We start from the raw sequence: 24805 nt of genomic DNA, 5'->3' as shown, positions 1-24805 counted from the left end.
TCTCAGATCAGAATTGAAATTCTCAAAACTACTTGTTCAATCTTCACATCATTGTGTCACTTGTGCACATCAAAAAAGCAGTTTCTCATTTATTTGAACAAGTTGCAAATGCTTTGGTACATCCATGCAAATGATTATGTACAATTCTCTGCTGTTTCCTACATTATCAATTGCTTATGTCATGTTGATCAAAATGTATTATAATGGGTCTCTGTTGAATAGTCTGACCCCCCCACAACATTTAGGCATTAGTTCATCACATAAGTCTTTACATGCAAAATGGTTGAACAAGTTGTCATAATATGTCAAGCATATTTCTATACATTTCCAATAGACTTTTTTTCTAAATCTGTCCTGAATTGGTAAATTGCTCCCAGGTGAATCTTGACTTTCTCTAACGAAGGGAAATGTGTGAAGCATTAGATCAACCAATGATCAACCAGTTTTCTGAAATAGCTCAATGATGCATCTCATGAACCATCAACTGGCAAGTATATATATAGCCGGAGCACAACACAATGATACAATGTTTGACAATGGAAGGACAAGGAATTGGACGGGGTCAACAGCCAGAGAGAAGAAGAAGAAGAAGAAGAAGAAGAAGAAGAAGAGGAATCAGGCTGCGTGGCAGAGGTGCTGGGAGGCAAAACAGAGGAAGAGGCAGAAGAGGCCGAGGACATATGCGCGTTCCTGATGAGATAAGAGCCACACTTGTAGACCACGTTCTCAATCATGGGCTTACAATGGCCGAGGCTGGTCGAAGGGTGCAGCCAAACTGTGTCCTCAATCATTCAGACTTTTCGTCGACAGAACAAGTATGTAATCTAACAATAGGCACTGTACTGTAATACTGTATACTTTCTGTAATGCTTCATACAATATTACAGTATTCCACTTGCATTTTACAATATACAGTAAGTATACTTTATACAGTGACATTTTATCTTACTCAATTTTGTGTTTTGCATTACTATATTTTTTTCCACATAGGACTGCAAGACAACTTGACAGGGGTGGCAGAGGGCCCCTTTTCACACCTGAACAGGAGGAGGCTATTTGGACCATGGTTGTAGAAGACAATGCCATAAGACTAAGGGAGATAAAGAGTGCCGTTACAGAGGACGACAACATCTTTGAAAACATCCAAACAGTCAGCATCTCAACCGTTGACAGGGTGCTGAAAAGACACCAAATGAATATGAAGCAGCTGTACACTGTTCCATTTGAAAGAAATGGTGAAAGAGTGAAGGAGCTGCGCTACCAGTATGTACAGGTAAAACATGTATGAGCATGCAGTAACTGTACCTCACAGTAAACAGTACATCGTATAGTGATATACAGTACAGTAAGTGTGACCTTTACGCATTTGCTATGGCTGTAGCAAAGAAGATGCAATATGTGCTGTATACATTTGATGTAACTGTATCTTGTCCAAAATGAAAATGCATGTAATTCATAAAACTCATTTTGTGTCTTCTGGATAGCGTATAATGGAACTGGAAGCAAGTGAACCACCGCACAACTTCATCTACATGGATGAGGCTGGCGTCAACCTAACGAAACGCAGAAGGCGTGGTCGAAATATCATCGGCCACAGAGCTACAGTTGATGTGCCAGGCCAACGGGGCGGGAACATAACCATGGGTGCTGCTATCTCTGAGTGCGTGATAGTTTGGGACAAAGTTTCCATCGCTCCAACATCATCAGGCAATGGTTTGAGACCCACAACAGGATGCTGATGGAGTTCCTCTCCCCCTACTCCCCATTCCTTAACTCCATTGAGGAATTTTTCTCAGCATGGAGATGGAAAGTATACGATCGCCAGCCACGTACACAGATGACCCTTCTGGCTGCCATGGATGCAGCGTGTGATGACATCACAGCAGAGGCTGGATAAGACACTCTAAAAGACTCTTTCCACGCTGCATCGCAAGAGAAGATATTCGTTGTGATGTGGATGAGAATTTGTGGGCCAACAGACAGGAACGTCAGGAGGTGTAGGAAGACTGCACTGTAATTCCTGCAGCACTGCATGTACAGTTTTCCCTAAGGAGATTGTCCTACGTTCACATTTCTACTTTTGTTTTTTTGTCTTTTCCTTTCTGTATTGCAATGACATGGTCTGTCAACAAATTACAGTACAAACAGTAAATGTGAATCTTGTCCAGTCTCTTGCAATCAATCTCTCACATACACTAAGGTGTAACTTCAGAACTTTAGCCATAGTTTATATCAGAACACCCCTCCAGAGTACACTGTTATATTGACATGACTAAGCAATTTGACTGTCTTATCCGTACACAGTGACACAAGGACTTGTCATTCTGATGGCACTGACATGTTCATTGACACAGATATTTACTTTTGAAAGATGAACTAAGGATTTTGAGCAAGAGACTGGCTTTTGCAGGTAATCCATGGTGTTTTGCTATTTGTACGAATTGTTTTGAGAAATGCACTTACTGTTTTGCAAATGTCGAGGATGATTCGGGAAATGTACCAAAGCGACTGAGGAAAAACTGTAAGTGGAATTGTGGGTAAGATTGGGATGGAATCACAGTGCCTCCTAGTGGTGGTAGAATGTCATGTCTATATTGCCTGCAATCCTTAAAATGTTGTTGTTTCCTATCCTGAATTTCGTCTCATCTTTGAGACAACTGCATTGCATAAGTAGCATAATATAGTTTTTGTACATTCTTCTGTATATTGCATATATAAATGAAGATTGAATGATTGATAGAGATTAATGTTGACTTTAAAATGTAAGATGATTTATATGAAATATTCTAAAGTGTATACTAAGGGGATTTTTCTTATCAGGTTTATTAAAGTCTATGTTTATGAACATTATCTTTACAGTTTTGTGCATAAATATAGACTAACTTTATATTTAAGGATTTACTACAAAAATACTAGCCTATATCCACTATATTTTGAACTGGAATATAAGAAAGCCATATTATTGATCTTGAAAGCCTATGGCTTATTGACAGAAACATTTTGCCTGTGTTTTCTGTTTTGTTATCAAACCCTTTGAATACCGCCGAATATGTCTAAGGAGAGGTCTAAAATAAAACGTGGCCACAACATATGATTGTCTTAGCACCACACACACATCCATCCTTTAAGTTAGCGTCACTGATACAGTTTAACATGTCAACATTTGCATTTTCTCCATTTTTAAGTGTCTCTAAAGGCCCAACATGACAGACAAGAGTTATTTCGCAGTTTGTTTGCAGCCTTAATCTCATGGGCGGTTCTAGACAGGGGCCTACAGGAGCCAGTGTCCCTGTAACTCTGAGCTTGGTCCCCCCTGTGGCCACCCCTCCAAAAGGAAGAGCCCCCCCTCATAACACACAGTATTTGACTCAACAATTGGACTCACAATCTAGTATTAAATACTGTTTCTGAAACAAATATGAATCATGGTATTTTATGTTGTGCGCTATCATTTGGCAAAATATGTATATCTTTTTGAAAGCGATCACTTCGTCTATTTTTCAGCTGGGTTTAATGTTCCCCTCTGACAAAACAACTGGCCCCAGTTTGGCCCCCTCAGTAAAAATGGTCTAGAACCGCCACTGCTTAATCTTTCGGACACCTGAGTGTTTACACCTGCTGTCAAGAACATTTGCAATTCACTCAGGTGCTTGTTAGAATACAGATTCTGATCATTTGCTTTACTGTTGAATGAAAAAAAAAACAATCAATCAATTAATAATGTATTCCTAGATGCACAAAATATGATTCAGATATCAATCAATCAATCAAACTTTATTTACATAGCACCTTTCAGACAAATTAAATTGCAGTTCAAAGTGCTTAACAAGAGTGCAGGAAAGCTATTGACAAAAAGTAGTTTATAAAATCATTGATAAAATCATTGAAAGACTATCATTGAGAGACTAATGCAACACCAATAAGAATTTAAAAGAAATATGTATAAAAATAAAATACAATAATATACGACACATAAAAACAACAAGATATTAAAATAAATACACAAGAGGAAAATATTTAAAATTGTAGTAGTATAAATATAAATATAAACCATAGACTGTAAATATTACATATACAACACAGAAATGACCTTTAGGAAGCCCCGCCCTGTGGTGACGTAAAGGTTGTTTGGCCTGTGACGCTGCTTGTACACGTAGCCTAGTAGGATGTGTTCACTGAAGATGGTGGCGGTGTGTCAGGCTCACTGTACTGCAGATTTGTAAGAATTTATTTACATCTTTACATATTACCGACGGGGGAGTGGGGGTGGGGGGGTAAGAGTAAATATGTTCCACGTTTGACTATGTTTTACTCGAGAAGTTTCAATGTGATGTCTGCGGTGGGTAGGAAACTGTTACCCCTGTAGTTAGCATAGGCTAGCCAGCAGTGCTAACTAAGCACCGACGCTAACGCTAGCTGACCAGGCAGTGAACCTGTTAAATTACGCTCGACGAGTGGTCAACGACCTGCTCGGTGTTTGCCCATGACAATGTTGATATCGATCAAAAAAATAATAAGTCATCCATTTTCGGGAACTATTTAGATTGCCATGGTTTCAGGCACAACAAGATATCTTTGGATATTAGAGTTATGCTGGGCTACATTACCGTTAGCTGCAGAGCCGGGCACTCTGCACCTTTCCCTGGTCGGCAGCTTCACATTTGACAGTTAATTTAATGGGTGTCAGATCATGTAATTGCCATCGATTATAGCCTAGCAAGTGTGGGATACCAATGAGTAATTGTAATCAGCAGCGAATATGTTAAAGAAGCTTACTCTGTGGGTTTGTTGACTGTCGGGTTAGTTGGCAGGTCAGCAGTGCTAACGTTAGCATCCGGGGTCTTGGTGACTGTTTAAGCCAAGTCAGGAAGATCCGGGATTGCATTAGTGAGTTAGAGCTCTCCTGGCCAAGACTACTTGCCTGTTAGCTCTTTGTGTTATTGATCTTCGATTTCAAGTGCTGAGTCTTAGTTTGTGTTAGCTTCTCTGGACTCCAACCTGAAATATGTTCAGTGTTTGCAGCTGATGGCTCTAATAATCTCATCAGGGCATAGTCAGAGGTATTAAGCTTCTTTGTTTTGCATGTTTCGCTTTTAACTAATGCATGCAGCAGAAGCTTTTAAGTTGCACATATGTTCAAGTTAGCTGCAGGACTCCTTTGTTTTTTTTTAGTTTCTCTCTAAACAGTTTGTTTCTGTTTCTTTAGAGTTAACCATGTTCCTTTTATCTAAAAAAAGACTTACTGTTCTCGTCCCTTAAAAAAACAAATAAGTAGATAAATCAATACACAGGCACTACACATTACCCTTGAAACATTTCTTCCAACTCCACTTGTTTCAGTGATGTCCACTCTTTGAAAACACCTAGTCATTAGTATGGCTATATAGTGTTTCTCACATATTTTTTTCAGAATGATTACATTTCCAGTAATAAAATAGCCAAATACTTTATATAAAGTAACTGTTTTTACTTATAATTTGTATTTTCTTTCCATATTTGACATGTTTCGTTAGTTTGACATCTAATTCCCTATCTGCTACCTGTGGCTGTTCATATTTTTTTATTTAGTTGTTTGAATTAACTTAAAAATATAACTACTCTATTTAGATTGCTTGATACGTGAAGTCTTTTTTTGCTCTTCTCAATGTAGTACTTTATGAAATATTTTTGTGCTACTCTCAAAGCTCGTGTAGAAATTGCCACGTTGTAACGTTTGGTAAGATAGGATCGTAGTCTATCACAAATAAAGGTGTGGTGAAGACCATCAGAGGCATGTTTAGCTTTTTCCTAACCACTCCCTCTTTTCTTTTCTTTATTCAGCGTTGCCTGACTTCAGTCTCTTCAGTGACATCCACTAGAGTGACCTGGTCCTCGGACCTGCTTGCTCTGCAGTCATGCAGCCCCCTCCTCGGACTGGACCTCCAGGAGCCTCTGGCCCTCCGCCTCCTTCAGGGCCTAATATGTTTCGTAGGACGAGGCCTCATAAGCATCCGGCAGCAGCAGCCACAATGCCACCTACATCTCATCCCATGACAGACCCTTTTGCTTTTGTTAGAGCTCCTCCCCCTATGGCTGCAGGTGGTCTCCCGACAATACCTAACAGCAACCCTCCACCAATGCAAGCCCCGCCTAACACCATGTACTCACAAGCAGGCTCTGGGTTGCCTTCACAGCCACTGACATTGGAGAATGCCTCAGCTGCTATCTCTGGTCCCCCACCATCCTCACTTCCAGGGGTGACCCTGTTCAACCCTCACAGTACAGCATCTCCAGGTGTTTACCCAGCACCCAGTCATGTGGGGTATCTACCCTCACACAGTGAACAGAGCTATTTTAATTCAACTGAACAGACACCATCAATGGGGACGGAGCCTTTACCTGGGGCCTCAGCCTCAGTAACACATCCAACACCTTTTAATCAGGACTTTACAGGACAGCCACCTCAGCCTGTGCCCTTCCAGCCAGTGCCTCCCACCACTTCATCATCCCAGTGGGCCCCTGATCATGGGAGTCGCCCTCCATCAGTTCAGAACTATTTCCAGCCTACTAGTGATCCTCCACAACAACATTTTAATTTACCTTCACAGTCCCAGATGTACCCCTCACACACCCCATCACCACATCACAATGCCCCCACCCCACCAACACAACCTGGACACCCCCAGGCCCCTCCTCCTCAGAATCCTGTAAATGCCCCTAGTTCTCAATGGCCTGACCCCAATGCAGCCCAACAGCATAATTCACACTTCCAAACTCAGAGTTACTTCAGTCAGACTTCTGCCCCCCAGGACTCATGGTTCAACCAACCACCACAGGATCCAGGCTACCACCAAATGGGGACTAGCCTTCCTAACCATCCTCAGCCACGACCCGAATCTGCCGGATCTCAACATGCTTCGAATGCTGGGCCTAGTTCTGCATCTGCCCCCCTCCCATACCCTCAGGAGTCTGGGGCACTCTCAATGTTCTTCAAAGACAATGATGTAGAAAATGAGGAAACACTTGCTGGAGATAGAAATAAGGCAATGAATGGTGTTCCTGGATCCTTTCAGCATCACAGTAACCCACACGCCTACAGTGGCAATGCAGATGGTCCTTTGGATTACCAAGGACCTTCTCTGCAAGATCAGTCACAACTACCAAACTTGAATTATGGAAATCATGCAACCCAGAAGCCTCCTGAGTCCCAGTATGACCATGTTGAGAATTTGGAGTGTGTCCCAAACCTGGAAGTGTTACCCAGTGACACCCCTGCTAGCCCTGCTGCTACTGCAGCCCATGGAGCAGACCAGTTTGAAACTGGGCCCAACCTGGAGACTCCAGATTCTGTTACAAGACCAATGAGATCGGCCAGTGTGTCGTCCAACTACAGCAACATGAGCCATGGGAGTGGAACCAGCGGCCGGCGGCATCAGGGAGTCGTGGGTACCTTTATTCAGCAGGAAAGTCCACGTCTCACTGATGAAGCTAACCTGTCTGCTGCCACGGGAGGCTACTTTGAGCAGATTGACTCTTCTCCAGCTGGAGATATGGGTGCCAGACAGAGCTCCCTGGAGCAGATGTGGCATCCAACACCAAGCCCTCCCAAACCAACTGGTATCTTTCAGGCTAGTGCTAACAGCTCTTTTGAACCTGTGCGCTCACATGGGGTTGGGGTGCGTCCTCCTGAAGTTGACAAAGCTAAAATGGTAGCTGAAGGGGGTGCAGATTCTACACCTGGCAACCTGGAGCAGCCACCTGACAATATGGAAAATATTTACAGCCCTGGGCACCCCCTGCCTGCTGTGGCTGCAGGCTCTGCACCCCATACACACCCAGTGGTTCCTGCTCAGTCCCGTCCTTCATCCCGTGCTTTTGGGATGAATCGGCCCTGTGAAAGCCCTGCCACTACTCTGTGGGCTCAGAATGATCCTACCAGCTTGAGCGCTAACATCCTCTTGGCTCCTGCTGCCCCCACAGTTCTTGCCCCTTTACGTGAGCCAAGTGCTGAGGTCATACAACCTCCAGAGGATGGCCCGCTAGACTTGCAGCCCTCCCTGAGAGTCCAGCCAACGTCACAGCAACACTCAGAGAACCTAGAGAACCCACCAAAGGTGAGTGAGGCCGAACCAACTGACTCGCAAGGCAATCTTGGCTATGCGTCTCTCCTTGTGTGTGACTCGCTCCGCCAGCCTGTTTTGATTGCCCCACCTGTGTCCAATTACAGCGTGATTCCCCCCAGTACCGCTGCTCAAACAGCCAGTCAAAGTAGCCTTAGGGAAACTACCCCACCTGCGAGATCACTCGCACAGGGACATGGTGCCAGTACCTCCCAACCGCCTTCATTAACCTCTAATCAGAATCCACTGTTTTTCCCTGGACCAATAAACTTTAGCGCTTCAGCCTCTAACACAGGCCCGCTCAATCTGACCCGAGACAACACAGCAGCGACTCTGTCAGACCTCACAGCTCCACCACAGCCTCAGCCGGTCCGCCCTCCTCTTTCCAGGGGCCAATCAGTTGGTGGGGACAGCCAAGCTGCTCTCCAAGTTAATCCACCAGCTTCTCTTGTGACTGCTACTGTCTCTAATCATAATCAGCCGTCAAATTATGAACTGCTTGATTTTTCTATGCACCAATCACAGCCCCAAAACCAAGCAACTGGCCATCCCTCCTCTCTACATGAGTCTCCACAATCTAGTAATGGATTTTACCTACAGGTCACCAAAGATGCTCAGCAAGGGGTAAGAGTGAAAGGGAATGCCCCTGTCCAGACCCAGGCCTCTTCTTCCACCCCACAGGTACCACCAGCAGCCCTCCAAGTAGCTGCAAGCACCCAGTCGCCACCAGCAGAACCACCGAAAAGATCCGATTCTCAGGTTGCTCTGCAGGCACACAACGATGCTCCTGCTGTGCCAGTTAGTGGGGTACCACCCTCCCATGGCCAGTATCAAAATCCGGCACAGGGGCCTGCTGACGGGGCTGCTCCGCCCCCAGGGAATATGCCTCCTCCTGCTGCCGCCAACCCTCCTGGGCCTCGAGGTCCAGTACCTCCAGGAGCTCCTCAGCCTACCCCTGCAGAGCCGCCTCGACCGCCTTCAGCTGCAGGCAGTCAGCAGGGCTATGGACCCCCTCCTCCAGGGCCAGGGCAGATGTATGGTGGCTATTATGGTAATTATGGAGAATACCCTGATAGCAGAGCACCATATCCTCCTGGCCAGTACCCACCTCCCCCTGGGGATCCTAGAGCCCAGCAGTATTATCAAGTATGTGGCAAATCCTTGTTTTAAATGAATATTTTCAAAATGTGTATTTAAAGATTTACAATACAAAAAGCACAAGAAGATAATACATGTATGGTGTGTAACTACTGCTATGTAATGTAAATGTTTAATCAGATATTTCTCATTGATGCTTTTATCTCTCAGGATGGTCAATACAGGAACAGAGCTGATCCTTGGTATGGTAGATATGAGGGGCAGGCCCAAGGTTATCGTGATCCAAACTACCAGTACAGAGAGCCTCAACCAGACCGACCCAACTCCAGAACCAGCCAGTACTCTGACAGGCCCTCATCTCGGTCAGTCATGTACACTGGGTGTTTTTATTTTCGTTGTTAAACACTTAATACAGTTTGTTTCGTTTTGCAAAAATGACTCAGATATTTTTTTTCTTGAATTCGACCTTTGAATCTCACTTTCTGTTTACTCACTCCTTTAGGCAAGGCTATCCTGAAGATTACCAGAGAGCAAACCAAAGTGCCTACAATGATTATTATGCAGATTACGCCAAGCACTATGATTATGCAGGTATGAGCCTCACAGTTGAAACCTGAATGCTGAATTGTTCCCTTAACATTCTTTAAACTTGTTTTAAACTAGTTTACTAAACCCATCTGCCCTGTGTATGAAAGTGGTTTGGATAAAATTCTCTAATTTTTTCCTCTCCATATTTTCTGTGCAAAGGCTACAACTATGGACAGTATGACCCGCGGTACAGAGGATACTACGACCAGGCCTACTGGGCAAATTATGATAACAGCTTCAGAGGCAGAGACTACTATAATCAACAGGCGTATCCTCCCAGGTATGCTGAGAAAAACATTTTACAAACTCTAAATTGCAGAAGTAGATTAGATTAGATTAGATAGAGTAGATTACATCAGTGCATGTTTGGGGCATTTGGTTGTATGAGGAATAAGATAGTGTTGTAGGCGTTTGTGCTGTTATGATGGGAAGTTTCTGTGATTAACCTGTCTGATGGAAAATACAATGAAAACAGAAGTTTAAAGCTCATGTGAGAAGTTTATAACTGCTTATGAGACACACAAAAATCCTCGCCTTTGTCTCAATGAGAGACCTATAAAAGAAAACAAACCATCAGCAACAAGAACTTTTTTTTTTTTTTATATCTTATACTGCAGATTTGGCCTTTATTAAAATGTTTCTCAGTAGAGATTGTCAATGAGTGATGATGTCACTGCTAAAACAAATCACAGTAAGATTTAGTCAGGAAACACTGCTTACAAATGTGCAGGATAAGATCAGCTCAGAGATAAGAGTGAAGACTAAGGGGCACTAAGATCAACACAAACTGAAAAGTTCCTCACAGGAGCTTTAAGGTTATAGAGTAGTTTGTCTGGAGATAGACACTCTCACACTTGTCAGATTGTTTTCCTCCTGTTTTTTCAATTACCATTTGACTTTTTATGTACTAAATGCTATTTTATAACAGTTGTTTTTTTTCCAGTTGCTAATGAAAAACATTGTTCTGTTTTCTGTACAAAAAATGAACTCTCACAGGAAAGAGGGCTATGACGATCAGTGGCGATACTATCCTGGTTATGATGCAAGTTTTGACGACGATTACCGTCGTCGTGGTGGTGAAATGTACGGGGATGATTTCGACCGACGCAGCGTCCACAGCGAGCAGTCGGCACACAGCGTGCACAGCTCCCACAGTAACCACAGCAGACAGAGCAGCTTCAGCTCACGCTCACAACAGGTGAGTGTGCGTTTTTTTTTAAAAGTATACATTGGTGTTTTTGCAATGTTTAGCCCAAGACTGAGCGCCTTGTGTTTTAGTTCAAGACTTCAGACAGACAAAAGGTTCTCTTTAGTTCTATTTTACAGAATGAATTTAGATTGTTTTTTTTGTCTTCAAACAACTCAAAATAAAGGTGTTTGCTGTAAAGTGAAACCTGCGTTTACAGCAACAAATACGTCCCCTAAGCACCCACACCACGGCTGGTGACTCACCACAACTCAGCTCCTCTCCCTAGTTCCCTCATCTCTCCCCCCCATCCAAAGACATTAGACACCCATCTTACTAACTTGGCAGGGAATCGGTGCTGTGTTTTCGTTGTCATCTCAGGTCTTCACTCACTATAACGAGATAAAGTGCTTTCCTAAATGCTTGTGAAGCTTTTCTCAAATATTTTCTGTTGATATTATCATGCTTCTTCACTGGTTTTTAGAAAACTCTACATGACTGTTCAGTTTGCTTACGAAGCATCGTTTGCTATGCTTAATGGGTGGGCTGTCGATTTTCTGAAAAAGATAAAGACAACGTTGTTCCCCTACATTTGACTGTTCTGAAGATTGTGTCTTTGAAGTCGGTTTCTTCAGATTTTACATAGTTGAAAGTAACTCATGTGATAAAAGGCTTCTTGGAAGTATTTGAATCATACAGTGTAGGCCTGTGTGTTGACAAGAATCTGGTGCTATGTATCACAATACAGGGATTTAATAATCGCTTTATATTGCGGTGCATTGCAGTATTGTACAGAACACTATACACTGCACCTTTTATGACTGCTTGTGTTTGTTTGTGGTTACACCAGCTGTATGCTTACTTGTTATGGTGAATCAAAATATTTTTCCATATTTTCATCACCTCCTAGTGCTGAGAGTACCACATTATTAGCTGTAGAGGTGTTACTAAACATCAGGGGTGAGGTGGAAAGAAAGGTGTGGGTTTCAGTATTCGATTCCTTCACTCTAATAAGCTCACCCTCTTCCCATCGGTTATTTTAAGGGTGTTCATTTCTACCAATCTGAAGAGCAACCCAGATACCTTTTTTCATTTGTGCTGTATGCTCTTTCATTTTCTTGCCTATAGTCATCTATAGCTTATCTAAGACTGGAAACAGCCCCCTATATTAGTATTTATGCACATCAGAGTCATATGAATCTTCTATACAGTAAAAGCCGTGTATTTTAAAATGGTGTAACTATTGCTCAAAGGGATACTACATGTTGTCAAGCAGCACTATAACATCCACTGTAGGATCTTCACTTTACTATTAGCTATGCTTTTAAGCTGCCTCATGACGGCTCCTTGTTGTCAGCTGCTTCATTCTTAACATTCCTTGACAATTTCAGGATTGCCACTAGGGATGCAGAAATGCTAAATTTTCTCTAATCGATTACTCTTCCCTTTGTTAAAGCGAGTAATTGTTTTGTAGTTCTTTTTTTTCTGTAATTCTTTTCCCCCGTGGGAGGCCCCGCCCCCAACTATGGCGCGATGCCGACTGTATCTATTGATTCATTTGAATCTTGGGATTTTAATAATTGTTAGTAATAGGCCTTTGTATTAACGTTCAAATATGAAATTTCTTACTTCAACAGACATCAAACCTCAAATAAAACTTCACACAGACGTGTTATGACCGTTTTAACACTTTATTATAATTAGAGCAGTGAGTGTGGTGAGCGGACGTGCAGACATCAATGTGCATGTGGGAGCAATGTGGGGTGAAGCGGTAATCGCAAAGTGAAAGTCCTTCTTTTTCTGTGGACTAAAAAGACAATTTGAACTGAACTTTCGTAGATCAAATTGCATATTTCGCTTGTTTGGGACTTTTTGTTCATTGTGAATTCATAAAGGGGTGAATTAAAGGGATATTTTTGTTAGGGTAGCAGCGTACGGATCAACAACGGACGCGTTTCAGCACAGCCTTTATCAGGTACCCAAGTACTCGTTTGCACCCGTAATTGCCACTAATGTAGAAACATGGCTTATGTGTGGTAAAGTGGGACAACCCCTAACGGCTATATCACATGTTTTAATTGTGACTGGCTGACCCCCCCCCCAATAAGCTCACTCTATTAGAAAAGCTACCAAACAAAACATCACACTAACACTCGTGCATGAATGAATCTTTCAGAACGATCTATTCTATGACCAGCAGAATAGTTTTAAGATATATACAGTGAATATATTAATCCAGGAAAACAGTCTTGATTTTATAGATAAAACTATTGTTACTTGGTCTTGGAAATGTATGCAACTTGCAGTGTCTTTTGTCTCTTCTGTGCTTTTTATGTGTCTTTCTATTTGATAATTATCTCTGTTTGTCTTCCCACCCTGCAGAGCCAGGTATACAGAAGCCAGCCTGATTTAGTGTCTGCAGTATATGACACAACAGCATCCACTCTGGCTGCGGACTACTCCTATGGACAGTACCCGAACCAGACTGATGCGTCCCAGAACTACAGCCAGTACCTCTATCCCTCTGAGTACCCCACAGAAAGCACCTGGATCACCCCTGAGCAACGTAAGAACTAACTACACCCAGAGATATTGGATGTTAAACGTTGGTTCACTCATTTGTGGCTTTTTGTCTAATAGATTATTTTCTTCCCCCTCAAGCTCCCCCTCGTCCTGTGACACCAGAGAAGTTCTCCATACCCCATCGATGTGCCCGCTTTGGACCTGGTGGTCATTTAGTCCAAGTTCTACCTAATCTCCCTTCAGCTGGGCAGCCTGCGCTCGTTGACATCCACAACATGGAGGTACATTTTTAATGGACTGAACTGTATGTCTACACCTGACTGTAGGATTATTATTACTGTGTTCATGAAGGGCTAGAGAGGCTGCAGGAGAGGATCTAAACATGGAGTGTTTATGGGCCTGTATTATTATTAGATGTCATACATTATTAATAATCATCAGTGTTTCAGTGTCTACATAACAGAAAACTGAAACCTCAAACCACTGGCCTGTTACACTTGGCAATTCAGGCGTGTCCCAATATGTTTGTAGTTAATCTGGGTTGTGTACAGTAGGTCTAGCAGTATTTTGCATTTAATGCAATTTTGAATATGCCCTGACTACATTTTCCACTTTAAATGCTTTTTATAAGGCTTCACATAGAAATGCTACAGTACTAAGATCTTTCTGAAAGAGAGAGCTAAAATTCCACTGGTTTGTAAGTTGCATAAAAAAAAAATCAATAAATCGGGAACAAATAGACATCTACATCTAATTATCCTTTAAAGAGACACACTAAAAGTTTAAGAGTAAATCACAAAATGATGTTGAAAAGGAAAATGGTACTTAACCATTCACCACAATGCAGGAAGTTACGTGATTTATGCTCAACATTTCCTGCTGCAACATCGCTGCACTTAGTATATTTAGCAGATTTCTACTTCCTTTGCTTATCAGGCCCCTGTAAGTGGTATGATCTGCCTTTGAGAAGAGATAATGACCCAAGAAGAGATCCCCCGACAATGCACCATTTATTACTCAATTATCTGAAACCATTACTTAAAAATAGAGAGGGGAAGCAAGGCACTAACAACCCTGTAACCTCTTTTTTTTTTTTAAAGTGTATTTAACCAGGAACTGAGAGGGAAAAATGTAGCTGTACCTACATGTACCTAGATGTACCTGAGAATATGTTACACATGTTGCTAAAATGTACTGATGAATACAACCAGAAATACGTGTTATTTTCTCTTTTTAAACTTGAGTGGACGTGTTATTTAGAGCATGTTTGTGTTTGCAGACCATGCTGCAGGACACCCCAGATCAGGTAGAACTGCGAGCCTTCCCTGGACCTCTTGTGAAGTAAGTGTTTGTGCTCTTTTTCTACTTCAGCTTTGAGTTACTAACCTTTAAATGCCAAGGCTTTTCAGTATTCTTCTCCCCTCTCTGGCTCTCTGTCATAAGACCCTCTGGTTCCTGCTGAAATCTTAAATCTTGCCCTGCATACTCTTGCTCTGAATTGCCTAATAAAGTCAGCAAAATAATAGTTATTGGTCTAATCTATAATTAAAAAAAATGCAAACAAAACAGTTTTGTGTTGGATTCTAGTGCCTTGTTGTTAGTGAACAGGTGTTAAAGTTAGCTTTGGGTTGAGCTACTGTCGATTCGTCTCACATCTTGTATCCTGTCCTTTAGAGAGGAGACCCATAAGGTGGATGTGATCAAATTCTCCCAGAACAAGTCGTTGGAGTGCTCACGTGATAATGATCTGCTGGACAAGGACTCTGCCCTCCTGCTCTGGGACTTCATCATGCTGCTCTGTAGACAGAACGGGGTAAGACTGAGCAGTCACGATTGAGAATATGTCTGAATATGACGCGTGATGTGTGTGTCTGAAACAAAAGTCTCTTTTGTCTGTTTGCTTTCTGAAGACTGTGGTCGGCACAGACATCGCTGATCTCCTGCTGAAAGAGCATCGCTCTGTCTGGCTGCCGGGTAAAAGTCCCAATGAGGCTAACTTGATTGATTTCAACAATGAGCCGCTGGAACGAGCTGAAGAAGAACCGGGTGCCAGACCGCTGTCCCTCCTATCTGACACCTTCTTGACCGTCCCAGAGAATGTTGGCAAGGAAACGGAACGCTTCAGGGAGCTGCTGCTGTTTGGTCGCAAGAAGGTGAAGAAACACGCTCTTCAAATGTAAACTAGCAATCAAACCAGTATCTTGTGAAATCTAAAATGACTTCCACTTTATCTTTATAATAGGATGCACTGGAAGCCGCTATGAAAGGAGGTCTCTGGGGCCATGCCCTGCTGTTAGCCAGTAAAATGGACAACAGGACGCATGCTCGGGTCATGACAAGGTAACCTATCAGCTGTGACTCATAAACTTGGTTGCAACTTTACTTTTGTGATCTTTTTTTAAGGTTTTCCAACGCACTATTGTTTTTGTCTTTGTTGTTTAGGTTTGCAAACAGTTTGCCCATCAATGACCCTCTTCAGACGGTGTACCAGCTGATGTCAGGAAGGATGCCTGCATCAGCCACTGTAAGGATTGCTCCGGTTCTCTCTCTTAGCCACTCTTTATTTTCACATTATGATATTCTGAGGAGGTTGTGTTTTTCCATTTGAGTTGACATTGTTTTTGTTGACTGTAGTGCTGCGGAGAGGAGAAGTGGGGTGACTGGCGCCCTCACCTGGCCATGGTGCTGTCAAACCTCACACACACCCTGGACCTGGACACTCGCACGATCACCACCATGGGTGACACTCTCGGTAGGAATGCATCTCGAAGGCAGACTCCCTGCGCTGAACTAAAAAAAAAAAAAAAAAGTTTTTTTTTTTGTTTTGTTTTTTTACACTTTGGCAAAATTAAAATTTAAAAAAAAAATGTATTTTAATTTTGTGATGTTGCAGCTTCCAAGGGGCTGATCGATGCGGCACACTTCTGCTACTTGATGGCCCAAGTTGGTCTGGGAGTTTTCACGAAGAAAAGCACCAAGATGGTTCTGATTGGCTCAAACCACAGGTAAGACACAGAGGCAGGCCAACGCACACATTTGAGGGACATTTGATCTTACAATACAGTTTGTATGGAAAGTGCAACCAAAAATAACGACGTATCTCTCTGTTCATTGCAGTATGCCCTTTTATCAATTTGCAACAAATGAAGCAATCCAAAGGACTGAAGCTTACGAGTACGCCCAATCTCTGGGCTCCCTGCCGTGCTCACTGCCCAATTTCCAGGTAGGTGTTTGTAGTGTTTAGTCAACAGCTAAGTAGATAAACTTTTAGAGGTGTTGAGAAAACACACGATAGACTGCAATGTGTTTAAATCCCTCTACCTATGTGGCATAGCCCACATTTAAGGATTATCATACAAAAGGATAATTTTTCTCTTTTTTCTTTTTAGGTATTCAAGTTGATCTATGCATGCCGATTGGCTGAAGCAGGCCTCAGTGCTCAGGCCTTCCACTACTGTGAAGTCATCTCTAGGAACGTCCTCATGCAGCCTTCCTACTTCTCTCCTGTTTTCATAAGCCAAATCATACAGGTATACAAGCACAACTCCTATGCAATCTCCTCTTTTCCTCTATGTACTGTGAGTTGTACCCTGTTTTGCATTGTAAAAAATGCAACTATTTTTTTTCAGATGTCTGAAAAGCTGAGATTCTTTGATCCTCAACTGAAGGAGAAACCTGAGCAGGAGCTGTTCAACGAGCCTGAGTGGCTGATTCACCTAAGAAAGCTGGATGGACAGATCAAGGTGAGGAGGAAAGGTGTTTGAAGTTTTTGTGTAGAGGTGTGTGAGGGTGCCAATTCATATTCAGAGTATTCATGACCATACCAGAATGTTAAACTTCCTCACTACCATCATACACACGTCTAATTATGTAAATATGAATCAAAGTACCAGTGATTTGAATCATTTTGTTTAAAAGCTTAGGTATTTGCCTACTTCTAAAGCATCAAATGTAAAAAAAAAAAAAAAAACATGATTTAAAATACATGGTATCAAACAAGTTTTAAAGTAAAAAAAAAGAAGAAGAAGCTGTTTTGGGGGGGGTTTGAGCATTTCCAGTGTATTCCTTAAAATACATGTGTTGTATTTGGAAGAGAATAATCCAGACATCGTATTTTAATGTACAGTTTATACAGTTTCCACTCACTGCTGTGATATTGTGATCGTCTCTGTTATTGTTCCCATGTAACAAATGTTTCCTGCTTGTCTTTGTTATTTTAGACCGGGGTCATTTTGTACAATACAGACAGAACAACTCCTACACAGTTTGAATGCAGCAGCAGCCCCAGCTCTGACTTGGACCAGCACAGTCCACCTGAACCATACAACAACATACCTGTGGAGTTTGATGGCCACACCCCTGACAACCCATTAATGAGCTCATTACTTCCTGGAACTACACCACAGGGAGTACAGCTGATGCCTCCAGGTGTGTGTATGAAAATGCTTCTGTGGTCTTTTTTTATCCCTTCTCTTTGCTATGAGTCTGATTCAAAGTAAATCAAATCTCATCTCTACACTTTCTCTAGCCCCAGCCCACACTTCTATCCTCCATGACGGGATGGTCCCCCATCAGCCTGTACCACAGAATGAAGCTCCCCAGTTCTACCCAGTACCCCCCACTGGACAACCAGGCCACTTCCCTGTCTCAGGATACCCTCCACAGGACCCCACCTTTGCCCCTCCTCCTTTCCAGCCCCAACCGGAGCAGACAGAGATGTATCCAGGCCCCCATCAACAGCCTGCTCCAGCACCTTCTCAAATGGTCCAGATGTCACCACACATGCCCCCCCAGGTGCAGCATTCGCCTGTACAGATGAACCCTCCGACACTCCAGATGCCTCCGCACATGCCCCCTTCTCCTGGGCACATGAGTCAACAAATATCATCCTCTCCACCAAGAAGCTCTCTCACACCTCAGGATGACTTCTATGACAAAATGGCTCACATGGTCAGTTTCTGACTGTCTAATAATGAAATATACATCATTTAACCTTTTCTCTTTGAGAAACTAGGAATCATCCGTCAATCGAAGTGGACTTATCTCTGTGTTACTGAAAAGTAAGACACTAAATTAGTCTTTTTTTGGTGCTGCAGGGTCCAGGAAGGCGATCAAGGACCACTTCACAGTCTTCAATGAATATGGTGTGTTGCTTTTCTTATTTTTGCATGTCACAAAAGGAATGAGCAAAAAAATAGAGAAAACAGAATATAGGGAAGTGCAGCCTGTCCCTAGAAAACCCAAAACAGGACTATATTAAGGTTACAAGGAAACAAGTGCAAGAACTATTAAAAATTCTGACCATCATTTCACGACCTACAGGGTTCAGGACGGCGTTCTCGCAACAACTCTGTATCCTCCACTCACTCTGGAGGAAGAGAGCGGAGCAACTCCTTCAAGCAGGCCTCTCCACCGCCACCTTCGATCCCCGAACAGCCTCGCAAAGAAGAAGTGAAACAGATGAGGAAAGACTCCCCGAAAAAGGTTCACATTACCGCCTCAGCATTCAGTTCAATTCTATTCCTACAGCGGACACAACTGACCTGTATAATATTTTTCCACAGAGTGGTCTTGGTGGCTTGATGAGGTGGATCTATGGGAAGGGAAAGAATGAGGCTCACTTACCAGACGACAAAAACAAATCTGTAAGTTTGAGCTGTTACATGTGGCGATCTTGTTTTAACATTTAATGTTTCCACAAAGGCCCGTCTTGTGTTCTACATGGGATCAGTACTGATGAGAGCGACGTGTTCTTGTTTTCAGATTGTTTGGGATGAACAGAAGCAGAGATGGGTGGACAATAACGAGCCTGAGGAGGAGGTCTGTAAAACTGGTCTACACTTTGATATTTGATTGATTTTGTTGTTTAAACGGAGCAACTGAAAGCTAAAAAGATCAACCACTACAAATGTTAAAGTTTGTGTTGTATTCTTGTAGAGCAAACCTCCTCCACCACCTCCGTCTGGTTTCCCCATGATACCTCAGATGCCTGCTGCCCCCCCTGGAGGCATGGCAGGACCCCCAGGTGGTGGTCCTCCTGTAAACATGTTTTCCAGGAAGGCAGGTGAGATGAGGGGGGAAACACTTTGAGTAATTTGTTAAGACTATTGAAGCCAGTCAGTGTTAAGACCTACTGTCTCTTTTTCTTGCCACTCAGATGTTTTTGTGTTTTCCTTTTTCAGGCACGAGGAGTAGATATGTGGATGTTCTAAACCCCAGTAAAACAACAAAACCAGCTGGATTAGCCCCTGCTCCGGCAGATATCTTTGCTCCTTTGGCACCAATGCCCATGCCTGCAAACCTATTTGTGCCTAGTTCAGGTGAGAATCGTGTTTTAAAACAGATTCAAAAAGGATGATTGGAAAATGCACTTAGTTTATATTTGTAGCAGAACAGTGAGAAAGGATGACGAATGTTTTTTTTTTCCCCTGTTGGAATTAAAAAGTGGATTCAATGTAGAAGTAACGGAATATTTTAACGTCTGTGATGTAGCTCCTGACGATCAGCAACCTTTAGAGGGCAGTGAAGGAGGAAACCACGAGCAGAATTCACCAAACAGCAGCGCTGCTCCACAGGTATCTATGTGTCTTAATTGGTGTATTAATTAGTGGTGTTATTAAACGGGTGTGAAAGTGGTATCAATCTGTAAATCAAATCTCTTTAAGAACATTTCTCATTTCTTAAGTAGTGGTCCTAAAATGGGGATGTGCAGGAGGACGATATTAGGTCTGACGATCTGCTCATGCAGAGAGACCGTAGCATCGTGCTACAGAGCACATTCTATCTTTAGCATTTCAAAGCTCATACACAAATGCACGCAAAGTTTTTCCTCTCATCCAATTGCTATGATTGGTTTATCTGTGTGTTTGTAGGGAAGGCAGAAAACAAACTAGCAAAGTGTACTGTAGGTAGTGTCTTGGATTTTTTTCACAAACAACCAGGCTCCATGGCTGAAAGTGAAACGGAAGAGCTAGTCCCTAAAACTAAATCTATCTCTGAAATATTAAAACTGGTTGGGGTTTTCCCAAACCCACAAGGCGTGAACGGTTATTTGCAAAGTTTGCACTGATAAGACTTACAAATCATATGGCAACACAACAAACCTTTTTAACTACCTAAAGAGAACAAGAACAGCCACACCGCAGTCAGCAGAGGAAAGTCTGATGTTTGAATTGTTGCTGCAGATAATCATACTTATAAAGTGGTGCATTTCTTGCACAAATTGGTGTGCCGTATAGAAATTCTGAAGAATGCAGGAAAAATGTTCTGGGTAATATGAAAGGAAATGTTGTAAGAGATGAGAGAGAGAGAGAGAGAGAGAGAGAGAAGAGGCAGATTTGCTGTAGTTCAGCGAGTCAACAGAAAGGTTAAAGCCGAAGCTCCACTCATCCGGTCTCCTCTGTTGCACTTCTCTGCGTCCCTTCAGATGTTCAACCCGACGTTGTTACCACCTGCTCCAGAAGGTCCTCCTGTGCCTGACGGCTCACAGTCTGGAGAGGTAAGACCCGTTATTCCTATCAGCCACCTTAATACCATCATGCCATCACTGCATTATGAAGCTCAACATCCTAACAGCCAGTGCGTGCAGTTAACGTCTTTGTTAAAATAAAAGATCATGTAGGATGGTTTTGAATGTCAGGCCGATAGAATGCAAGCATGTCAACCTAAAATCTTTGTACATATTCATGCTAAATGTGCACACTAAATGAAATGTAAATCCTCTTTTCCATTTGCTGTTATAATCTAAAACTGTCCGTCTGTTTTTAATTTTTTTCAATCATCATAATTTCCTATAGCTGTTTTTTTTTTTTTTTTTTTTTTGAACTGCTGAATTGGGAAAGAGATCTAATCAAATGCATGAGAGTTTATTAATCTGGGTTTGTGGTTTGTGTTTTTTTTGTTGTCTTCTGTTTATTTCCCTCCTGCTCTCTTTAGCTCTCACGTTCTAGCTCAATGAGTTCTTTATCACGCGAAGTGAGTCAGCATTTAAACCAGGTACCTTTTAGCAGAGCCTTAAGTGGTCCACTCTCACCATCGCCTGCCACCCACTTTAGATCAACACTTCACTCGTAGAATGCTTCACAATTTTGCACCTGACTGCTTTCACCGCCCATCAAACCCAGGATGTCTGCCTGCGCACCTGCCTGCTGTCTCCAGCATTACTAACATAACTCTGTGTCTGCTACAGTCAAACCCAGTACATCATTCAAACTAATCAGATACTGTAATGAATTCTTTATCAGCATGCTGGCAGCATGAATGTGGATTGTAATGTTGGTCCAAACTGAAATATTTTCAAACTAGCTGTGTTTTGTGTTGTATAGCAAACGCTGGCTTTGCTATCATGCTACACTTAGATCGTAACGGTGGTATGAACACTCCCAACACTGTACTGTGTTAGCATGATGGTGTTAGCATCAACCTTAAAGCACAGCTGTACAGCCCCAAAGAGCTGCTAGCATGTCTGTAAACAGAAGTGAACCATTTTCTTAATTTAAAGGACACTTGTTACCTTTGAGCAATGATTCAAAGTGCTGTAGACGGCTACAGGAACACCCCTTTGTTTGTCGTCATGGGGACTCACAGCTCTATTAACACGTCACATAGCTTGCATGATAACTGAAATATGTGCAACAGTGGTTTGTAATGCTGCCTCACGTTGGATCCAACTCCTCTTTGCCATTATGTTTCCAATTCTTCTTTTTTTTTTTTTACAATCCATTCCTCCCTTCCTCCTGCCATAGAAGTGTGTGGATTAAACCACTGCACGCACTGTTGTGACTCTTGTTTGTTCTTTTCAGAATCATCCTGCCCCGGTAGCTGCACCCACTGGAGGCGTCACTTTTTATAACCCCGCACAGTTTGCACAGGTGAAGACTGTTTGAATATTTCTTGACCTCCTGTTTGTCCCTTTCGCCTCATAAAGCTCATACCTGTTTTTTTTTTATTTCCGTTTTCCCAGACTAGTGCACCATCAGGAGGTGCACACCGCTCTAGTCGACTGGGCGGCCAGCGCCAGTACCCAGTGTTGAAGTAAACGCCATCTTGCAGAGAGATTGTGTAAACAGACTTGTTAAATAGAGTGATATCCTACCTGGAAGTAAATGAAGCACATGGACAAACTGCAATCCGTCTAAAGGACCTTTCTTTTCTGCCTGTACCTAAGAAGAACATAATCACAGTCTCCATCATGTTTATTCTTCAAAGAGCTTAATCACCCTTTCATCTGTTCTCTTGGTTCAGTAGTTGTCACTGGTGAACAGCGTTTTCTTGAAGGGCTTTCTCCTGCATCCATACAGAAAACAGACAGTAGTATGACTTTTAACAAACATTTAAAGGTTTATCCGAGGCGCGTTTATACATAAAAGTGTACATTGCTGAAGGCATAATTTAGTGAACAATAAATATGTTGCTCCTCAAGGCTGTCCAGCTTCCCCTCAAAGTGACACAGTTGTCAGAATGATCATCGCAGGTCCTGTTTTAGGTGTCTCTGTGTGTCTAAAATCCAAATGTAAATGTTTGATTGATTGGTTGTATGTGTGATGGATCGTGGAAAGCGGAGTCTTTTTTCCATTTCATTTCTATGTGCATTTGCGGCTTTTCAGAGAACTTCTGTCGACTTGAGAGAGAAGTCCTCTGACCAGGATAGCATTTAGTGTGAGAATGAATTGTGTCAATGTGCATTGTCTGCTGTGATTTTTTTGTTGTTAGCTTTTCTTCAGGCACCCTCCATTAAAGAGAGGGGTGTTGGTTGACACAGGTAAGATACGTATACTGGCTTAATAACCCTGATTTGAGATATTTATTTAATGTCTTGATGTCCTGCCTGCCCATCATTAATTTTTGAGTTCAAGGATGCAGCAGGGTCTTACGTCCAAGTAAAGCTTCAACTCTCCAATGAGAAATGTGATGGAATCAGTGAGACAACCAGGTGGTTTTCAGAACAGGAAGAATTGGGATTAAAATTGCATTTTAAATGTCACTAAAATAAATCTATCCAAATATGTGTATATCAGATTGATTGTATTTATGAACTGTAGGTATAAAAGTGTGTCTGTGTGTGTGTGTGTGTGTGGAACAACAACTAATTTTTCTGATTAGCTTTGAAGAAATGCATTTATGATCCACCAGAGATGATGTTGATTCATATTCTTTATCATTTTTGTTTGCTACTGCAGACAAATAAAACTATCTAAATTGTGAGATGAGAGCTAATTGTACACTTAATACTTCCACGTCATTCTAATTTACTGATTTGATTTGTTTTTTCAATCATTTGTCATCCCAAATGTTTATTATTTAGTAATTTTGTTGACAGAAGGTTAAGATTTTACAAGGTCCCCTTTTGTTTCAGAGAACGAATTGTTTTCCCCCAATGTGTAAGAATGCACTCTGTAAAGTTCTTGACAGGAATACATAAACATTGAAAGCAAAATGGTAATAAAGTTATTTTTTGCGCTCTGTAGCACTTTGAAAGAAATGTCTATTGGTTTTATTCACTATAGAGTAAGTCATGTGTTTTGTAATAGTGACTATAATTCAATTAAAAATCAGACAAATGATAAATCCGTGGGCTAATCCTAAAGATTTTGGATTTTCAACCAGAAAATTTAGACACCTTGCCAACAGTCTTATTGCCAAATCGCCATCGTTTTGCCTACTGTTTGTTATACTACAACATTTGAGCCAAATAGCTCAGTATCAATATCTTCATGCTATAAATTCTTACGTATGTTGGAAAAAATTGTTTGTTTTGATTTGGGGAAAAAAAAAATACTCAAATGTGGGCAAAGTTTCACAAGTTCAGTTTCTTGTCGAGTCAGCTTCTGGCTACGGTCTCTGTTTGGATATGACTCCAGCACAACTTAAAATAATTAATCTTTATATCACTTTTTGGAAATGCCTCAAAAGTGTGTTTCATCATCATTGTGGCGTCGTCGACATAAATGAAAAGGCCTAACTGAAGTTTGCTATCTGGCACTGACTGAGAGGGTCAGCTGACAACTAAGACGAGAGAGAACCACGATTAGCTTTCTAGCACTGACATTTATATGAGTGGGTGAACTAGCAATAGATAATTGAGAGACAAATGAGCTTTCTAACTAGCAGTGACAGTGCATTGAGAGGGACAACAAGGTTTTACTAACTAGCAGTAAGAGTGATGAGAGTTACATGTTGTCGTTTGTGATCATGAACAGTTTCATGAAAGTAACAGTAAAGGTTATCTTACTGTCAGTAGACCTACTTGAGGGGCACAACTAGGACTCGGTTATCCACAGTCACATCAGGAACATGTTCAAGGCCGACTGTC

At 42.1% G+C, this 24805-nt stretch overlaps 1 protein-coding gene across 3 annotated transcripts; it reads left to right on the top strand.

Moving 5' to 3' along the window:
* Positions 1-4143: 4143 nt before the first annotated feature.
* sec16a (SEC16 homolog A, endoplasmic reticulum export factor) lies at positions 4144-23974 on the top strand. 3 transcript variants are annotated; one of them, XM_061061702.1, is made up of 32 exons: positions 4144-4219; positions 5821-8093; positions 8700-9245; positions 9408-9559; positions 9700-9788; positions 9945-10065; positions 10782-10983; positions 13354-13537; positions 13633-13775; positions 14774-14835; positions 15169-15307; positions 15405-15647; positions 15737-15834; positions 15937-16018; positions 16129-16246; positions 16388-16499; positions 16612-16717; positions 16884-17024; positions 17124-17237; positions 17715-17922; positions 18023-18444; positions 18591-18638; positions 18817-18978; positions 19059-19139; positions 19258-19314; positions 19432-19558; positions 19677-19814; positions 19987-20069; positions 20921-20992; positions 21430-21489; positions 22296-22364; positions 22457-23974. In XM_061061702.1, exons 2-32 carry the CDS (start codon positions 5895-5897, stop codon positions 22529-22531), a joined length of 6453 nt encoding a protein of 2150 aa, XP_060917685.1. In that variant the 5' UTR covers positions 4144-4219; positions 5821-5894; the 3' UTR covers positions 22532-23974. The 3 variants fall into 3 exon arrangements, with proteins under 3 accessions (XP_060917685.1, XP_060917682.1, XP_060917684.1); XM_061061699.1 differs by having other exon boundaries at positions 5821-9245; XM_061061701.1 differs by lacking the exon at positions 21430-21489 and having other exon boundaries at positions 5821-9245.
* Positions 23975-24805: the final 831 nt, after the last annotated feature.

This window comes from Labrus mixtus, chromosome 17, assembly GCF_963584025.1.
Source record: "Labrus mixtus chromosome 17, fLabMix1.1, whole genome shotgun sequence".
NCBI lineage: Eukaryota > Metazoa > Chordata > Actinopteri > Labriformes > Labridae > Labrus > Labrus mixtus.
The sequence above is the reverse complement of the archived record's forward strand: the minus strand, read 5'-3'. Positions and strand labels throughout refer to the sequence as shown.